The sequence below is a fragment of the Mytilus californianus genome, unplaced genomic scaffold (genome assembly GCF_021869535.1).
Source record: "Mytilus californianus isolate M0D057914Y unplaced genomic scaffold, xbMytCali1.0.p SCAF_13, whole genome shotgun sequence".
Taxonomy (NCBI): Eukaryota; Metazoa; Mollusca; class Bivalvia; order Mytilida; family Mytilidae; genus Mytilus; species Mytilus californianus.
In genome coordinates, this window is record NW_026262615.1 from 20,129,531 (window position 1) to 20,148,649 (window position 19,119).

Genomic DNA, 19,119 nt, shown 5'->3' on the forward strand with positions numbered 1-19,119 from the left:
AGTTGTTTATGTGAACTGGTTTAATAGTATCATGGTTTTACTTGGTTTACTGAAGAAAAAAATTAACACTGGATTGCTGCTCCAACAAGATAATAGTAAGATAATCAGACAATGGTAAAATAATGCCCATTATTGAACTCAATTCAGTTGTTTATGTGAACTGGTTTAATAGTATCATGGTTTTACTTGGTTTACTGAAGAAAAAAATTAACACTGGATTGCTGCTCCAACAAGATAATAGTAAGATAATCAGACAATGGTAAAATAATGCCCATTATTGAACTCAATTCAGTTGTTTATGTGAACTGGTTTAATAGTATCATGGTTTTACTTGGTTTACTGAAGAAAAAAAATAACACTGGATTGCTGCTCCAACAAGATAATAGTAAGATAATCAGACAATGGTAAAATAATGCCCATTATTGAACTCAATTCAGTTGTTTATGTGAACTGGTTTAATAGTATCATGGTTTTACTTGGTTTACTGAAGAAAAAAATTAACACTGGATTGCTGCTCCAACAAGATAATAGTAAGATAATCAGACAATGGTAAAATAATGCCCATTATTGAACTCAATTCAGTTGTTTATGTGAACTGGTTTAATAGTATCATGGTTTTACTTGGTTTACTGAAGAAAAAAATTAACACTGGATTGCTGCTCCAACAAGATAATAGTAAGATAATCAGACAATGGTAAAATAATGCCCATTATTGAACTCAATTCAGTTGTTTATGTGAACTGGTTTAATAGTATCATGGTTTTACTTGGTTTACTGAAGAAAAAAATTAACACTGGATTGCTGCTCCAACAAGATAATAGTAAGATAATCAGACAATGGTAAAATAATGCCCATTATTGAACTCAATTCAGTTGTTTATGTGAACTGGTTTAATAGTATCATGGTTTTACTTGGTTTACTGAAGAAAAAAATTAACACTGGATTGCTGCTCTAACAAGATAATAGTAAGATAATCAGACAATGGTAAAATAATGCCCATTATTGAACTCAATTCAGTTGTTTATGTGAACTGGTTTAATAGTGTCATGGTTTTACTTGGTTTACTGAAGAAAAAAATTAACACTGTATTGCTGCTCAAACAAGATAATAGTATGATAATCAGACAATGGTAAAATAATGCCCATTATTGAACTCAATTCAGTTGTTTATGTGAACTGGTTTAATAGTGTCATGGTTTTATATGTTGCACTAATGATAAACAGCAACACTGGATTCACTCATTTATTCATTATAGCTTTTCTTTGCTGCTGATGGTCATACATCAAATTTCATGTAAGTAAAATGTATACAAAACAGTTCTATAATAATAACAACAAAATTTAAATGCATGTGATACACAATCTCTTGGGTTCTGAGAGATTTTTAGCAAAACGTAAATTACAGCATCTGGCTTAAAATTCCTAGAACACAGATGGCAGTAATGATGTAAGTGAAAAGTGAATGAACATTACAAAGGTCTCTGATCCCTCAGAATATATAAAAAAAAATCTGGTTCATTAAAATCAGGAACTCTTAGTAACACATATTTTAAATACATTTAGGTATTTGTCAGTCAAATTTTCATTGCTTAAGAAAGATGTGTGGTTTAAAGTTATTTAAACCTACAGGTTTACAATTTCCCCTTCAAAGAACTTTAAAATTGCCCTGTATTTAGAAAAATGGTTTGTTTTAAAAAAATTAGTTTAAAACAGGTAACCCATAAATACTAGCTAACACTTCCAGACCATTAACTCTGTTACTTGTACACATGGAAATCACCACTTTTTACTGCATCTAAATGAATGATTTATATTTATTTTGTTCTGGGAAAAACAATATTCTACATGAGCTGATCCAATGCATTTCCTATCGACCTTTGTTAAATATTTTCTTTCCTTTTTTTTTGGGAAAAGGGCTTAAATATAAAAATAAGGAGATCTGGTATGATTGCCATATAGACAACTATCCATGTATATTGAAATTTACATAAATATTGAGAATTAATATTAAAATCGGTGTTAAAAGAGCCATGAGTGACAAACAAATTTTCTAAACATTCTATCAGGATGAACTCCCTTGAAAACCAAACATCTGCTTAATTTGGCAAAGTCATCAGCCAAAAGGGGTTAATTGATTAATGAATTCCTTTGAAATAACGTATTAAAACAAGAGTTTATGACAATGTTGTAATTTTTACACTAACTTTGGTAAAGTGGACTTCCAGACTGAAGTGACGCCAGCTTTTGTCAGAATGATTCAGTAACAGCATTTTCGGATTTTAGCCTACTTTGATATCAGATTATCCTAAAAGTCTACTGAAATCATTACCACTTTAAATAATAAACCCACTGTGGTTAGGTCTCTCTTCCATATCAAGAAAATTATGTATATTTCTAATTAAATCGCGATAAGAAAACTGCCCAGAAAGATTTGGTGAATCATGTGCACCAATAAATACTGCAGTTAACTTCAATGCTGTTGTCAAATTAGCAGCATTTAATTTGACAACCTAACATACACTGGTATCCACGTAAAGGACTCAACATACACAAACCCAAGGAGGTGTTAGTTCAGACAGTTTTAATCATTTTCCCATTTAAAAAAAACCTAAAGATGAATTTGGCTTTTAAATAACAGGGTTTGAAATGTGAAATTTATACTTAACTTCTATTATTCAAATTATCAATTGTTTCATCTTTTACAAGACAAATTAATAAACTGTTGACCAATAAATGTCCATTGGCCAAAAATAACAGATACATTCTTGACAACTTCTTTGAGAAGATTCAACACAAATCATTCAGGGATGAAAATGTTATATAATAAGGATTTCTCCACATCTCACACTTTGATCAAATTAAATACACACATTAGAAGCTATATACTCAATCATACCATGATTCACACTTTTCAAATTTGACACTGACAGAGTCTCATTTATGTTACATGAACAGTCAACCAAGAAACATGCTTCATTAGCAACTAAGGAAATATGTGAATTCTGATGGAAAAGGTGAAATCTGAGGTTGAAAATGAAAACCATGAAAATTTATTATAAAATTTCAAACTGTAAGAGCAAAACTAGATCAGCCAAAAGCTGCCTTATTCCTTTTTTATCAAAATTTAAACATAATCAATGATAATTTATAGCTTGAGCATACTTATTGCTGAAAAAGGATCAACAAACTATTATTTTTTAATTTTCTGAAGGCTTTCCCCCTTATTTTCATCCTTGTGTTATTGAATACATAAACAGAAAGAATCTGACTTTTATAATACAAAATCTGCTGAAAATATACAATATTGCTTTTTTTTTTTCAGACCAAATGATTAAAAAAAACTATTTTGTTGGAAAGCAGCATATTTACTTCGAATAACCTCTAGCTCTGCAAGATGATATACTTGCACTTAGTACAGTCAAGTATGGCAATTTCATTCGTCCAGTATGTCTGTGCATTTCAGATATGATTTGAACCAATTTATCATACACATGAAATTATCAGTCCCAATAAAATCTTTTGAAAGATACATTTTCACAGAACTTTATAAATAATAGCACAGTTTATAAATTAAACAGTTTCTATAATTAGATGTGTTGGAACAAATTTTTTGTTAAGAAACATTCAATTTTGAACAGATCACTTTCTATCATCAAATTGAACCATTTAATACAATGCTGAACTATAATTTGTCCATCATATGCATCTGTTCAGTTAAAGATAAGGACATCAAAGTCAAGACAATAATCAATTTTAGCATGGGAATCAATAATAAATAAACGTTGACTTTCACTAAGTTTTGTGTAATTCTAAACTGATTACAGTCAATATCCTCATAATATTAATTATTATTCTGTTTTTTACAACAAATTCAAAACATATTCCTTAAATCTTTTTATAAAAGATATTTTTCTAATACTTATTGAAGTCTCTTCAACTGATCTGTACAAAGCAATGAATTCAATATTTGTATTCGTAAATACAAAATTAAGGAGGCAAAATATCAAATGATTCACCATTATACAAAAACACCCAAATCATTGATATACAGACGCCCTCTGTAATTTATCTATAGCTGTTAATTAAATCATAATAAAGCAAATTTTTGTAAATAAAAATATTATAGTATGCCAGTATTTGTCAAATTTTGACTGAATGCTTGTAGTATAAAATTTAAGATAAAATCCTGTTTTATCCTTTTGGTGTTGATCTCCAAGTAATTAAGAGATGTTACACAGTAAAGATAACCTAACTAATATTCAGGCAGTCTTACCCTCCCAAAATACAATGTCCAAATCAATATAAAATGGCAAATTAATTCATTATTGGCTAACATTTAACACTATTCACTACATTGTGAATGGTCTTTCTCATTATACAAAACCAAAGGCTTTGGTTTTAATTGCTAATAACAGTTTACTTCGTAGAATAATTTTAGATGAATATAACGGAATATAAAGTCTAGAAATGCAGGTGTTTGCTGTTGGCAGGTGATCATCGTCTGCAGGGCGAAGTGTAATGCTTGGCATCGGTTGGAATCCCTCCTCACTGGCAGGCAATGCTGGGCTGGATGTCCAGAAATATACCTACAATTGAGTGAATAAATTATATTTCAGTTGAGAAAAAAAAAACTACAAAATTATCTTAAAATTAAGATATCCTCCTATCTTGCATAAAAATCAATAAAAGCAAGAGCAACAACTCTAGCATAGTAAATGTCAAAAATACCAAAGCTGGACTGAACCTGCCAGGAAGCTGTCTGTTACTAGCTTAGATTCTGAACTTCAATTATTTTTCTTCATATTTTTATTTGAGTAGTACCTTTGAAAAAATTATTACCAAATTCAGGCTTGTATAGTCTGCATTTTTTCTCTCCCAAATTGAACCTGTCAGACAGGAGTGAGGACTATAGAGTACGATAAGCAAGAAATAAAAGAAACATTCGATTTGAAGAGGTTTTTTTATGTTCTGCCATGTTTGTAATTGAAATTGTAGAGGGTGCTCTTATCATCTTCAAAACTAATAATTCAACCTTATTCATATTAATATGCAATTTTTATTCAATAACTAATATAAACTGATAAATTTCAAAACTAAATGCTTCATTACAATTTTCTCCTTTGTTTTCACTGCCTTGCATAAAATAAACTGGAATCCACTTGAAATTACTGACGGAACGGAAAAAGTGCACAAGTCAGTCGGGAACCAGATTATGCATAACAATATAAAAACTACAAAACGTAATCGGTTATTCGTTCCGTTTTGGTGTTTCATACTGACACATGTGTTTTGTTTTAGCTTAAGATCCTTCATACATTAATGTGATTGATAGGTTTAACATTATTTTACTTAAGGATGGAACTGTTTTACTTTCAAAGTCGTATTCTAGTGATATCTATAAAGTACGGATATTCCATACATTCTCAACATATTTATTTTCATTTACACATGCTATTCGAACTTTGGGTTTAACAAACACAAGTTTCTCATTTTGTTGTTGTAGAGATTTTAACTTATTTTAACACTTGTGAAGTGTTCTAGAATCATTTTACAAGCATTTTCAACTTCGATTCAATGATGGAAAATGGGTTTTTCCATGAAAATACTGCAAATGATCACAAACAATTTGAAATTACCGGAGAAGGTTTCGAACAGTTACAAAAAGTTTTTTTACCTGAATTCTTGTGGCGAGAAGGGAGGTGCAAAGTTTTTTTACCTGAATTCTTGTGGCGAGAAGGGGGGTGCGGACAATGTATCAGTGCGAACTTTACATGACCGATTTCTCAGAGTAATTGATCTCCCTATCTGCACTTCCATAAGGCAAACGTGTATAACACAAGCAGAATGTTGGTTATGCCAACAAATGCTCCTCCATCTGCACATTTATTGAGAGAAATCCAAAATAAATGCTATACATATATATATATATATATATATATAGTGCTAGTTTATGTAAGAGTGACCATGAATTTTGACCCCCAAATCAATAAGCTTCTTTCTGTTCTTTATATCTTCCATCTGTATAAATAATTCCAATAAATCAAGGAAAACTAAAGCTATCATCCCAAAACCATTTTTCATCAAAAAAAATGTTTTGACAAGTGACCTTGAAATGAGTTTTGATCATTGTTGAAGGCCCTAAGATGACCTATAGTTTCTAACTTCTATGTCACTTGGTCTCTGGTTGAGAGTTGTCTCATTGGCATCTGCTTACTTTTATATTGAACTTTGATCTATTGTGACCCCTAAAAATAATGGGATTATTTTTATTCCCTACGTCTTTTATCTGTGTAAGTTTCATTCTAATTAAGCAAGGGAAACTCGAAGTAACTATCTGGAAACCACTCGTTGATGACTATATGCCCTCCAATTTTTTTCAGAGAGCAGAATAAAACAATCATACTTTTTAGTGAAGGTAATTGATAACATTATTTAGCAGGCAGAAGATAATCTTACCAAATCTTGTCTTTCTTGATTATTCATTTTTTCCACAACAGACCACAGCCATCTTTTGAATCTTTGTACTTTATCATTGCCTTCCCCTGAAATAATATTTAAAAGATAATTACATAGCAAAAAGCAATAGAAAGCATATTTTATCATAAAACTTATTTTTATCATTTGATTCTGTAAAATACAGGAAAATACAAATGAGTTTATCCCCCACATCTTATTTTTCTGGTCTTACTACTGTAAATTTCAGAAATAATTGTGAATCCTTGACACGTGGCAATAATGCAAAATCTGACTGAATGAATGAAAATTCGTAAGGGTTCCGCGGAACCCAGTGTCTCGCCTACTTTTGCTGTTAATCGCAGACTCAACAAAAATAAGAAAAAAAATTAATAAAAATATTCCTCTCTATACTATCTTTTGATTGTAAGTAGCTTCTGTCCAAGTTTGGTAAAAATCCAGGATAGTTTATGAATCTAATAAATGTTTTAAAAACTTAAACTGCAGACTGTATGTAATGTTAACTGGAAGAAAAACTAAGTCCATTTATAAGTAAAATACGGAAAAAATGGAATTAAATTTTAACAAAATTTCCTTCTAGATACTAGCTTTTAATCATAAACAAGCTTCTGTCCAAGTTTGGTACAAATCAAGGATAGTTAAAGAAAGTTGTTAAAATTTTAAAAACTTTAACCACAGAGTGAATGTAATGTTAACTGGCAGAAAAACTAAGTCTATTTATAAGTAAAATACGGAAAAAATGGAACTTTTTTTTGCAAAATTTACTTCTGGATACTATCTTATGATCATAAACAAGCTTCTTTCCAAGTTTGGTAGAAATCCAGGATAGTTTAAGAAAGTTATTAAAATTTCAAAAACTTTAACCACAGAGTGAATGTAATGTTTCCTGGCAGAAAAACCATACATGTGATGGACTGTGAAACTCAGATCAGGAGATTGGGAAATTTTGGTTAGTAGATTAGGACTCAGATCAGGAGGTTTTTAATCGACATAACTTTTGTCGTAAATGTAACCATGTGCAGTAAAAATTGTCTTTAAAAGTGTGTTATCTTCAACTTTCAATCCAATGTATTATGTTTATAGTACCCTTGTACTTATAAAGTTTCTTTATCTTTATATTGTACATGTTCAATCTAACATTCTTTTTTTTTAATATGTTCTTTAAATTTTTTAATTCATATCTTTTATATCATTATTCTATAGAACAAGCATTGCAATCAGAACATTTGTTTAACTATCTGCATTTGCAATTAGTTTTTATTTTTTTATTTTTTCTCTCACGCAATTTGTTTTTATTTGCATATTCAGAAACTCTTTCAAACATGAAACAGGGTCATAGTTATTATTTAAATTTCAATTTGAGCCTTGAAAGGAAGTATAGAACCATTATTATTTTTTTATTTGTCCTAAGACATTTAAAATCATTTAATTACCATCCTTTTATGATTATTTGTTCAATTCATATTTTATTTATATTCTTTTAAAAATTTAAATTATTTAAAGGAAAGTAACTTAAAACAGGATAAATCAAGGGAAGTAACCCAATAAATACACTAAGTTTTTATTACACAACGGCAGTTAGCCTGAGGTAAAAATCGTTGATTACCAGTATGTTTTACACCCAAGCTGACAAGTGAAGCCATATAATTATGCATGTTAATTGATTTGCAGGTAAAATATAACTTCAGGTAATGTCAGTTACACCAGATGTCTGAGATGATATGTTGGGCAGAAATTTTTCATTCATGAAAAATTTCATACACAGGATTTTTTTCTCTTCAACGGGAGGTCGGAGGAGACCCCTGAAAACGGGATTATTGTACTCCCGTCGGGAGGTTCACATGTATGAAAAACTAAGTCCAATTATAAGTAAAATATGGAAAAAATGGAATTTTTTTTTTACAAAATTGACTTTTGAATATTATCTTATGATCACACTGGTAGACCTATTTGGCAAATGACCGCGATTTTTGGATAATCTGCGCGGAACGGAAAATAATTAGAGGTTCATCGTAAATTTGCTGTGTCACAGAAAATTATGCATGTCATCCGGAGATTTACCGTGTCGGCGGGAATTTGCCGTTTGTCCGATAAAACTGGTGTGTATTGAGTCATTGATAGAACCAGTGATGCGTGAGCGACGGTTATTAATAGATCGTTGTATATAGATGTTTACATAATCCATTATACAGTGTCGACGGGAATTAGCCGTTGGTCCGATAAAACTGGTGTGTATTGAGTCGTCAATAGAACTACTGGTGCGTGAGCGACGGTTATTAATAGCTCGTTGTGATATATACAATGTTTACAGTCAGATAAACAAAACTGTCTTATTACTCTTTTCAGTCGAGATAATAAAGTTACTTACGATTTAAATATCGAATTTGGTAATTGTTCAATAAAGAAAAATATATTTTAATGTGACCAATGAACAGGATGAATACACGTGGTAACTTTGCAATACACAACTACAAATATTCTCACCTTATAAAATTCTTCTTTATTGTCATGTTTAGAAAAGAAATCAGTTCCTGTACTAATAGAGTCTTTTTACTGAAGATGCAGTTATCCGGCAAGATGTCATACTGATTTGACACTTGTCCTAGTGTAATTAACACCTGCTGTGATATTCCTTGTACAATACAAGTGGAAGGTCGTAAATAATTCAATCTGTACCCGATTGATCAGAATTAAATTTTACCTGTACAGGTATTTACTCTTTATGGAGGATATCATAGATACATGTTATATATTGTATTGTATTTGATGAAGATAATTAAAAACATTATATAATAAAGACCTATTTGCATATACATCGAACATGTTCATTCCAACCAAGAAGGTTTGAAATCGAATGTTTTCATCAAACTTTCGATACAATCAGTCCCGTAAATTATAAATACGAGTCATTCGTTTATGGTTACAAAATTGTTACCCTTCTATCGTCTTATTTCTTTGTGCTATTAAAAGAAACTCACAATTTTCCATATCAGATCGACATATCGTACGAGTCCTAAAATAAATAATTGAATAATCTTCTTTTTACTTTAGACACCACGTTCCCCACAAGAGCCTCAAGGTCTAATCATACCTGTCAATCATTAGCCGCAAGTTGAACATTTTGGTCAGCCTTTCTATTTTGACATCGTTGCGAATTTTTTTAAATTGATATGTGATATGAATAAAGTGATGGGAGGTTTATATACGGCCGATCAGAATTTTTTTTTTTATTCTAATAAGATTTTTCTTAGTGTCAGAGTCTGAATTCGTAATCGTCAAAATAGCATGCTTTACAAAAAGATCGGGCAATTCAAACGTTTCTTTACACATAGATGTTATTAAATACGTCATACAATACATGCAAATAAAACATTTGAGTTCATTTTTTCTGTATCTATATTCAATATATCAAAATTTATTTCAAAAGGTAAACATTTATAATCATTACAAAGTTATAATTTGATTTTTATTTAAGTCGGTTTATTGAAACAATATAATGACATCGTCTTTGCAGAAGTATTAATCCAGAAATTAACGTATTTTGACTTCCCATTTGTTCCACTGTGTAGGATAATTTATTCACGAATTGCATCATAAATAATTACTAACAAAACAGTTGCTGAAATGCAAGTTGTATATTTATAATTTATCAATATGCGTTTTGGTTTCGTTCAGATTTGCTGTTATAGCATGTATTGATTCCTTGATTTTCATTATTTATCTAGTTTTCAGTTGTATATACTAGTTCCAGTCAGTATAGGGCTAAATATTTTGCCTTCCAACAAAGCCAACAATTTAGCATCGGACGTATACGTGATTGCGTATTTATACATTAATCATATATCTATATGTAATATCAGAAGTAATGGACTCCTAGTATTTTGTCCTTTCATAGCTGGCTATGCGGTATATGCTATGCTCATTGTTGAAGGCCGTACGGTGACCTATAGTTGTTAATTTCTGTGTCATTTGGTCTCTTGTGGAGAGTTGTCTCATTGCCATCTTACCACATCTTTTTTTATAACGGACTCGTTTAGCAATGTTATATCATCACAACAGATGAGAAAAACCCCATGGATGACAATTGTCTATATCCATGTCAACTGGGGTTAGGAGCGGAACAAATTGATTGTGTATGTTTATGAGGGTCTGGATAGGATTTATAGAAGAATAGAGAATATAAATGGACAAAAAGTGCACAACAAAGGGCCTAATAAAGTGAAGAAAATAGACGCCAAGAAAATAAGGAATAGAGAAAAATATGAAGAATAGAGAAAAAATGACTTACAAATTAAAAGACAAACAGGATTGAAAGACACCCCTTTCCCCCAATATTCAAGACCCTCGTATGTGTTCAAAGAAAATCTGCATACGCTATAGTTCCTTGCTATAAAGTTACGTTCTCAAATGTTATTTGCCCAAGCCTTTTGAATTAATCAATTCAATTTAAAAATCGGCTCTTTCCAAGTCAATTGTAACGTATTAACGCTCTAGATAACTCATATTATTGACAATTCTGTGTTAAGGGGGTCTCAAATTCAGTTAGACAGCTTCAGACGTACTAATATTTGACCTTTTTTAACTGGACCAAATCACTACTTAACATCAGAGACATATAATACAATTTATATGTCTCTGTTAACATAAAGATTCAGCACCCAATTTTTTTTAATATGTAATTTCATCCACTTACATAAAATTTCATGCATTAGATATCAAGAAATAAATTGGGAAAGTGTATTATAAAAAAAAAATGCTAGTTACACACTGTTCACACCACGACTTTAGGTAAACAAAAACCAAAGAACGATAACTGTGTCCTCGGACCATGTAATTACCTAACTCGAATTATTCAAGCCCTTAACGTCTCCGATTCTCTCCACCTTAGTTTATTTTGGCACCTTCTGCAGGAACGAAAAAAATGAATAGCAAAATCTAGTAAAGTTTTCAATATTCTGAAACTTAAAATGCATTTAAATTTTATTTATCTAGGTCCTGCCATACTGAGGGGGGTAGGAGGGGTCCTGATCCCGAAATCCCGGGCTTAAAAACATGGAATCCCGAGGTCCCGAATTTAAAAAAATGTAAATCCCGACATCCCGAAATTCGAAAAAAGAATTCCCGGATCCCGAAATCCCGAGCTTAAAAACACCCGATCCCGGAGTCCCGATAAAGGTCCTACCCCCCCCCCCCCCCCACCCAATACTCTAAAAATTTTCAAGATGCACAGGTTTGTCTGTACTCAGAGTGAAATTTGTAGTGTAAATACGGCCCTATTTGCGAAAAGGTTATGATGAACATTAACAGTCAGCAAACTGTAACACAAGAAATAGATTTAATGTCCGAAAACATGTGAAATAGACCACCTTTGTGAGGACATATAATAAAATATGTCGCATATATCTCAACTCCTCTTCGTGACATGTCATACAGAATTTTAATTTATACCGTCTTAGATGACAATTTATCATCGAGGCTGCTTCAATGGTATATGCATAATATAAACTTCATACATTAGTCCCATTTCTAATGTTGTCTTTTCGTCCTCCGACATTTTTTTCAAAATCCGGGATCCGCACTCGACTATATTATGGGAGTCTATCAATGGAGCCAGAGATACATCATAACAAATGGAGGTTTCAACGACCTTGACTGGCTATACAGCCCTTGCACGGTCGGTAAATACATTATACACAGATACACTGGCTAGTTAAAGGGACAATAAACGGAAGTATAAATTGCCCCAGGTATTTAAAGTCATATATTGTGTGTTATGTGTACACCGCCACGTGTGAGTGATTTCAAAGATAATCAAAATGATGTAATTCATGTAGTATCTACCATGCAGCTACACATCATCGCACGTAATATTGGACATCGCAAAAACCTAGTCTTTTTTTATGTGCATTGTAAGATATTCAAAATGATATAACACACATCAAATGAAAAAAGAAATGTTGAAGATGGACATAATTTTCTGATTTACTGGTGAATTAAAAATTCTATAGAATATCTGGAGCATGCATCTCGTTTATCTGGGTTTTTTATGCTAAGTAAGTATAATAAGTCAAAGTGTTGATCGAATTATAATTGTGTTTTGTCTTTTAAAATGTGTAGTCGTGTTATTTTGTTCACAGAACGAGGACAAATTGAAATTGACACAAAAGAAAAATAAAAAAAAAACAAAAATAAAAGTTATTACCGTACCATAAGTTGATTAATAATCATAAAAACTAAAATACTGTAAAATGAAATATATTTATTATACCTATTCCGACACACATGAGGCCACACTAAAAAAATATTTTAGTTTGCCCAAACCCTACCCAAAGGTAGAGACAGTGGGTAGGTAGGTAGGTAGGCAGGCATTTTCTTTCTTTTTTCGGCAAAGAGAAGTTGAAGTATCAGATATGTTTTAGTATACAGGACTATCTGATTTAAAAAAAACTTTTCAAATCAGGGCAATAAAAGATTTTGAGCAGCAGCTTTTTTCTGGATAGGTAGGGTTAGGGCAAACAAACATATTCTTTTTTATGGCCTGAGTTCAATTTATTAATCCCTCAAGGGATACCAGCTACCAAGGAGACATTTAATTTATCGGTACTCAAATCACTTCAATATTTTATTTCTCCGCGTGAGTACCTGATGAAACTTAGATTATTTCACATAGACGGACCAAGGATTAAAAAAAATAAAAGTAGTAAAAAATATATCATTTATTAGCTAGCACACCAGTGGCGGGGATCCAGAAATTTTTATATGCATTGGCTGCCTAAAAGGGGGCTCGCTCTAGTCATGCTTCAGTGATTCCCTACATAATCAACCAAATTTTTTTTTCCAGAAAAGGGGGGACCTGCCCCTTCTAAATCCGCTTCTGCCACACTATATTTAAAACTATATTGTATTTATACATTCGGTCTTGCATGGTGAACTACTATTAAAATTAATTCGTACCCCAGTCTTCGAGCTTAACCACGAGTCCTACAGCCATGGCGTACAGAATTGTTTTGGGGCTTGTAAAATTCTTCTCTACATGCCAACAGATTCCAACTTAAATGTTCGTAAAATTGAGCTTCCGGCTTGTGGATTCAAAAGTTTATCGTGAAGACTGGTACCCAGCCACTTATTTTTCAAGCGCATCTTTCCCGTTTGACAGAAGGGCCTAACTTGCCTTTAATTTTATGTTTTATTACTTATGAATTAAAGAACACTTTCATTAAGAGTTAAAACTTTGTCCGTCACTCCCTATATCTGAAAAGAGGGTGGTAAAGGGTTATATATAATCGTGCAACTTGTTTTGCCATTTTTATTTCACGTGCAGCTGTGAAAACAGGTTCGTTATTCACCGTGTTTCGTGAAATCGGTAAAAAGATCAACGTGCAAGACATTTTTAATTGTTCGTTCATCGTGAAATGGCAATGTTATTTCGCGTTCTTCCGTGCAGGAACGCCCCCTTTTACGTCCCTCTGAAAAAGCTTTCATTATTTAATAATAATAAAAAAGTGCAATCACCATTATCTTATGATTGATTTAAAATGGCCATTAATTCTCGCTCATTGATAATCCAAGTTTAATTAACCACTTGACCATGCACCAATACCCTGAAATTTCATATTACTATACAAATCCTATGGTACAGCGTTGACACGTTTATTAGTTGGCACATCCAAGATATTACCTTCACAGCATTTTTCTAGATATGTTTATATCTATGACCCACTCTTTGAGACCTAGCCTAAGTATGACGAAAGTGCTATATATAACGAAAACAGCGGAGAAATGGATTAAATAGACTTGCTATATTGTACAAACTAAAGAAGGTCGGAGTTGAACTAAACCCGAAAAATTCAGTCTCTCCCCGTAATCGATTTCTCCTATATACTTGTTAATGAAGTAATCGCAGATCAGCGGAATATGACGACTGAATTATTAGGGTAGGTGCAAATAAAAGTCTGAATTAACCAAATATGTAGTTTCATAAGGAGGGACCTGGACAACCTGCCCCCATCCCACCCCTCTAAATCAGCCCCCGAGTTGTCATACGTATTGACCGTTCTTGGCGCACACACGTTTTCATTGCCTTTGTGTATTTTTGTATAAATAAAAAAAATGATTATAGTACTTAATTCAATCCATTTTCTTGAGACATATTACACGTACACGAATCATAAATTTTCTACGTTTTTATAATTTTGAACACAGCGTATGTCCTGGGACCTGACCTGAAATATACATGAAACATAGAAAATTCATGATAGTAACGCGTATAGGAGCAACATTTAAATTCAAGGGGTTAGGGGGTTTGGTCTGAGTCAGAAATCATTTGGAACACAACGTTATTCCCCACTGTTACCAAGCAATTTTTTTCTCAAAATAAACGGTATGGGGAAATCTGGAATTCAGAATATTTTTTTGTCATCTGCCTGACCAAAATATTTTTTTCTCTCATCAAATTGGGGATCAGAATATGATTTTATGAGGGGAAAAAGCAGTCACCCACCCCTTTGAAGTTAAATGGTTGTCTTAAGAATTAATTAAATTGATATAGGTATGGTGTTTCAGGGGGGCTATCAGGGATTTGGAGTACTTGTATTCGGGATTATTCAGTTTATAATCTGAATATAAAATAAGTGGTACAAATATATAATTACATTAGATGTATGTTTCATTATAATACGTTATTCTTAGTGGCTAACTGAAATCTCGCGTTATTCCTTAATCAACTTCATTACACAATGAAATTTATCATTCATGATGACACGAGATCCAACAGTAAAGTGCACAGGCAAATTAAATAAAAAAATGATAAAAATCGTGTTTTCATGATCCTAGCTAATTAACAATGTAATTATAGGTATTGGATGCTTCTTTTTGTAACTTCATAGGGGTGTAAAAGCATTGACCGTGCGCACATTTTTAGAATGAAGCGCTTCCGCGCTTCATACAAAAGGTACTTCGGCCAACGCTTTTACACCCAAATGAAGTTACAAAAAGAAGCATTCAATTCTTAAATAAAAAAAAAAACATTTGGAAATCAACTTGACAAGATATCAGAAAACGGGAGCGATGAGAGATCGATTTTAAATTACATTGAAGTTATCCTCGACATACAAAAAATAACTAAATAAGTTGTCTAATTTGTTGACAAATATAAATATTCGTGGTAAAAAAAAGACAAAACATTGCGTATGAGGGTCTACATGGAGTTAACAGAATAGACAATTCGGGCAAATCTGATGAAAAAAAAAACGAAAATTCGTAGTTATAGGAAATTAACCCAACGAACAGCAATTGAAATCTCCTCCCCATCAAATTGTACCTCACGACCTGTATAATGCTGGAAGTGGTTTAATATGCTTTTGGAACACCCTTTAAAAATATGAGTAGGGTTCTGCAGGCCACGGCTTAGGTAGCACTTCACAGTTAGAAAATAAAATTAAAATTGAGCCACAGAATGTTTAATAATCTTCCGATCCTGGCCTTCTAATACATTAGGCCAACTGCAGCGCTTGTGTCATACATGCGAAACTACACACCTATCTATGGAGTGCTACCTTACTCGAATGCTCCCGATACAGTTATGCTGATGAAGATATAATGAAACTAATAGAACCGGGAGTTTTTAACGACCTTGACTGGCTATACATATATATGGAAGTTTTTAACGACCTTGACTGGCTATACATTGCTCGGTCGGCTATATAGGGGGAATGGCACGGTGCCCACCCCCTTTTTGTTGGAAAATAAATGTTGATTATATAGGGAATCACTTAAGAATGATTAGCAGTTAGTGCCCCCTCCCCTTATATAAAAAAATCTGGATCCGCCACCGAGAACAAGTTAAACTAATACAAATAATGCCGAAAATGGAACATCTCAAGTATATAAGGTAATCACACTCCCACTCCCGAAACAAAAAAAACCGTCATGTTATTGCAATCTAATAACAGTTATTTAATTCGCTATATTATTGTTTTCATTAGTTTACAAGTTGTGACCTTCGAAATTGTTTTATTTAATTTTCCTATAGACTTTTATGGTAACCCCCTTTGCCCCTAAAAAACAAATAAAATAAAGTTTCCCTCCCACAAGATTCAAAACTTAAACGTTGATTTGAAAAAAAAACTTGATTTTAGATTTTCGGTTATAAATTGAAATGAACCTTCTAGAGCCTCAACTTTAACGCGCACAATAATGTCAATCATTACACATCAAATTTAACCCTAAATTGACATTCCACAATCGGTCAGTAACATCACCTGTGTTTATAGTTACATGATATTTCCCGCCGTTGGAAAATCTCGTGCAGTCGACACAATTGATCTGAGTTATTTTTAACATTCTCTTTTGTGAGCGAAGTCAAGTTTAAGATCAAGTTGATTACAGATATTTTTGGCGTGCATTATTTCATTATTTAAAATGTTCGGTCTACATTCGTTACAGTCTAATTTTTAATTAAAAGAAACGTAACATCATTTCTTTTTTTTTTGTTGGCAATTATAGTAAATTAATCTCATCCCGGAATGTATATAATATACACTTTAACATTACACCTGAAAGTGCTTTATAATAAACGAAGAAACTGTCTAACAATTAAAATTTAAAAGAATATTATCTCTCAGGCTTATTTTAAGATGAGTGATTGTTGGTTGCTTAACTTCCAGTGGCAAATATTCCATGCATGTCAGGACGAACTTAGTTTTAAGATCGCACTCTCAAAAATAATTGAAAAACAATAATGATCAGAAAAACTTTTATTCATGTAAAATAACCCTCCAATCTTTTAATTAGAACTTATTTATTTTTCACAATGTAACAGATTAGTTAACAAGACGTGCATTGAGGTATACATGTACGCAACTTTCATATCTTTTAAATGGAACTTTTTTGTCTAAAAGACAACCTACGAGTTAGCGAAATCGAGTTTGAAAGGACTGCATTGTGCGTAAATACATATACATATTATGAAACGACGGTCGGTGTATTACCAACATACTGCTATACCAGTTGACCCCTGATATCAACTAAGGTTAAAACTTTCCCCTGTCCGTCAGAAATGTAAAGCTTCAATTCAATGTTGACACCTGTATCAAATAAACAGATGGTTCATTGTATTTAGTTCCAATAAACGGTTCTTTTTGTATAACCACAGTTGAATAGTAATTCAATAAAACAAATGACGGATGAACTAATTAATTATGAATATGAAATAATGTCCAAATGTTCCTATATACTAGTATACCCATTCGGACTACAATTCGCAACTTGTTATTATCTCATCGAATCATGTTGTTTTGTTTATATATGCCTTCAACCCTAGGAGTATAAATGTGCATTTCATTAATAAAGATTAATGGATCACACAGGTAAATCAGATCGTAGTAAAAATTCATATTTGCCAATGAAATTTAAATGATCTCTGGCCTCGGACATATACATATATTTTTCTATTAAACAAGTCTCAAATCAGTATGTGACATCTTGCCGGATTACGGCATCTACAGTAATAAGACTATTAGTACAGGAACTGATTTCTTTTCTAAACATGACAATAAAGAAGAATTTTATAAGGTGAGAATATTTGTAGTTGTGTATTTCAAAGTTACCGCGTGTATTCATCCTGTTCATCGGTCACATTAAAATAGATTTTTCTTTATTGAAAAATAACCAAATTCGATATTTAAATATTAAGTAACTTTATTATCTCGACTGAAAAGGGTAATAAGACAGTTTTTTTTTATCTGACTGTAAACATTGTATATATCACAACGAGCTATTAATAACCGTCGCTCACGCACCAATAGTTCTATTGACGACTCAATACACACCAGTTTTATCGGACCAACGGCTAATTCCCGTCGACACTGTATAATGGATTATGTAAACATCTATATACAACGATCTATTAATAACCGTCGCTCACGCATCACTGGTTCTATCAATGACTCAATACACACCAGTTTTATCGGACAAACGGCAAATTCCCGCCGACACGGTAAATCTCCGGATGACATGCATAATTTTCTGTGACACAGCAAATTTACGATGAACCTCTAATTATTTTCCGTTCCGCGCAGATTATCCAAAAATCGCGGTCATTTGCCAAATAGGTCTACCAGTGTCATAAACAAGCTTCTGTCCAAGTTTGGTAGAAATCCAGGATAGTTTAAGAAAGTTATTAAAATTTCAAAAACTTTTACCACAGAGTGAATATTTGTGGACGCCGCCGCCGACGACGGAATGTAGGATCGCTATGTCTCACTTTTTCGACAAAAGTCGAAGGCTCGACAATAAATGAATCCACAGTACTGTAACATCTCTATTTAAAAATATGAATAAACTAACCACTCTCATCATTAAATGATGTGTAACTAATCAGAGTCTGTACATTTATATCTCCGACACCATTCAACAACAATCGTAAATCTTCTGAAGTCAGTCCTTCTAAGTTAGCAGCAGGTATAACATCAAAAACACCCTGTTGTAAACTCTGAAAAAAATTATTTACATATATATTTCATCACTGTTTATATAAGTAAAAATCGTGCTTATTCTTTTTTTAAAGTTTTATGTTTAGAAATGAAGATTAATAGGTCTGGAGAAGCAGTTATCTCCTTTGATATTTTCCTTGTAGTGTGGTCAGTGT

General features: G+C 32.3%; 1 protein-coding gene across 3 annotated transcripts in view; it reads right to left on the reverse strand.

Moving 5' to 3' along the window:
• Positions 1-1,228: 1,228 nt before the first annotated feature.
• Positions 1,229-19,119, reverse strand: part of LOC127723338 (E3 ubiquitin-protein ligase UBR5-like) — a 76,151-nt gene continuing 58,260 nt past the window's right edge. For all 3 annotated transcript variants that reach the window (XM_052229913.1, XM_052229912.1, XM_052229911.1), the window contains exons 47-49: positions 18,819-18,963; positions 6,456-6,541; positions 1,229-4,585 (exon numbers count right to left, since the gene is read on the reverse strand). In XM_052229913.1, coding sequence (XP_052085873.1) covers positions 4,373-4,585; positions 6,456-6,541; positions 18,819-18,963 — 444 coding nt within the window. In that variant the 3' untranslated portion in view covers positions 1,229-4,372. The remainder of the gene's footprint in view (positions 4,586-6,455; positions 6,542-18,818; positions 18,964-19,119) is intronic.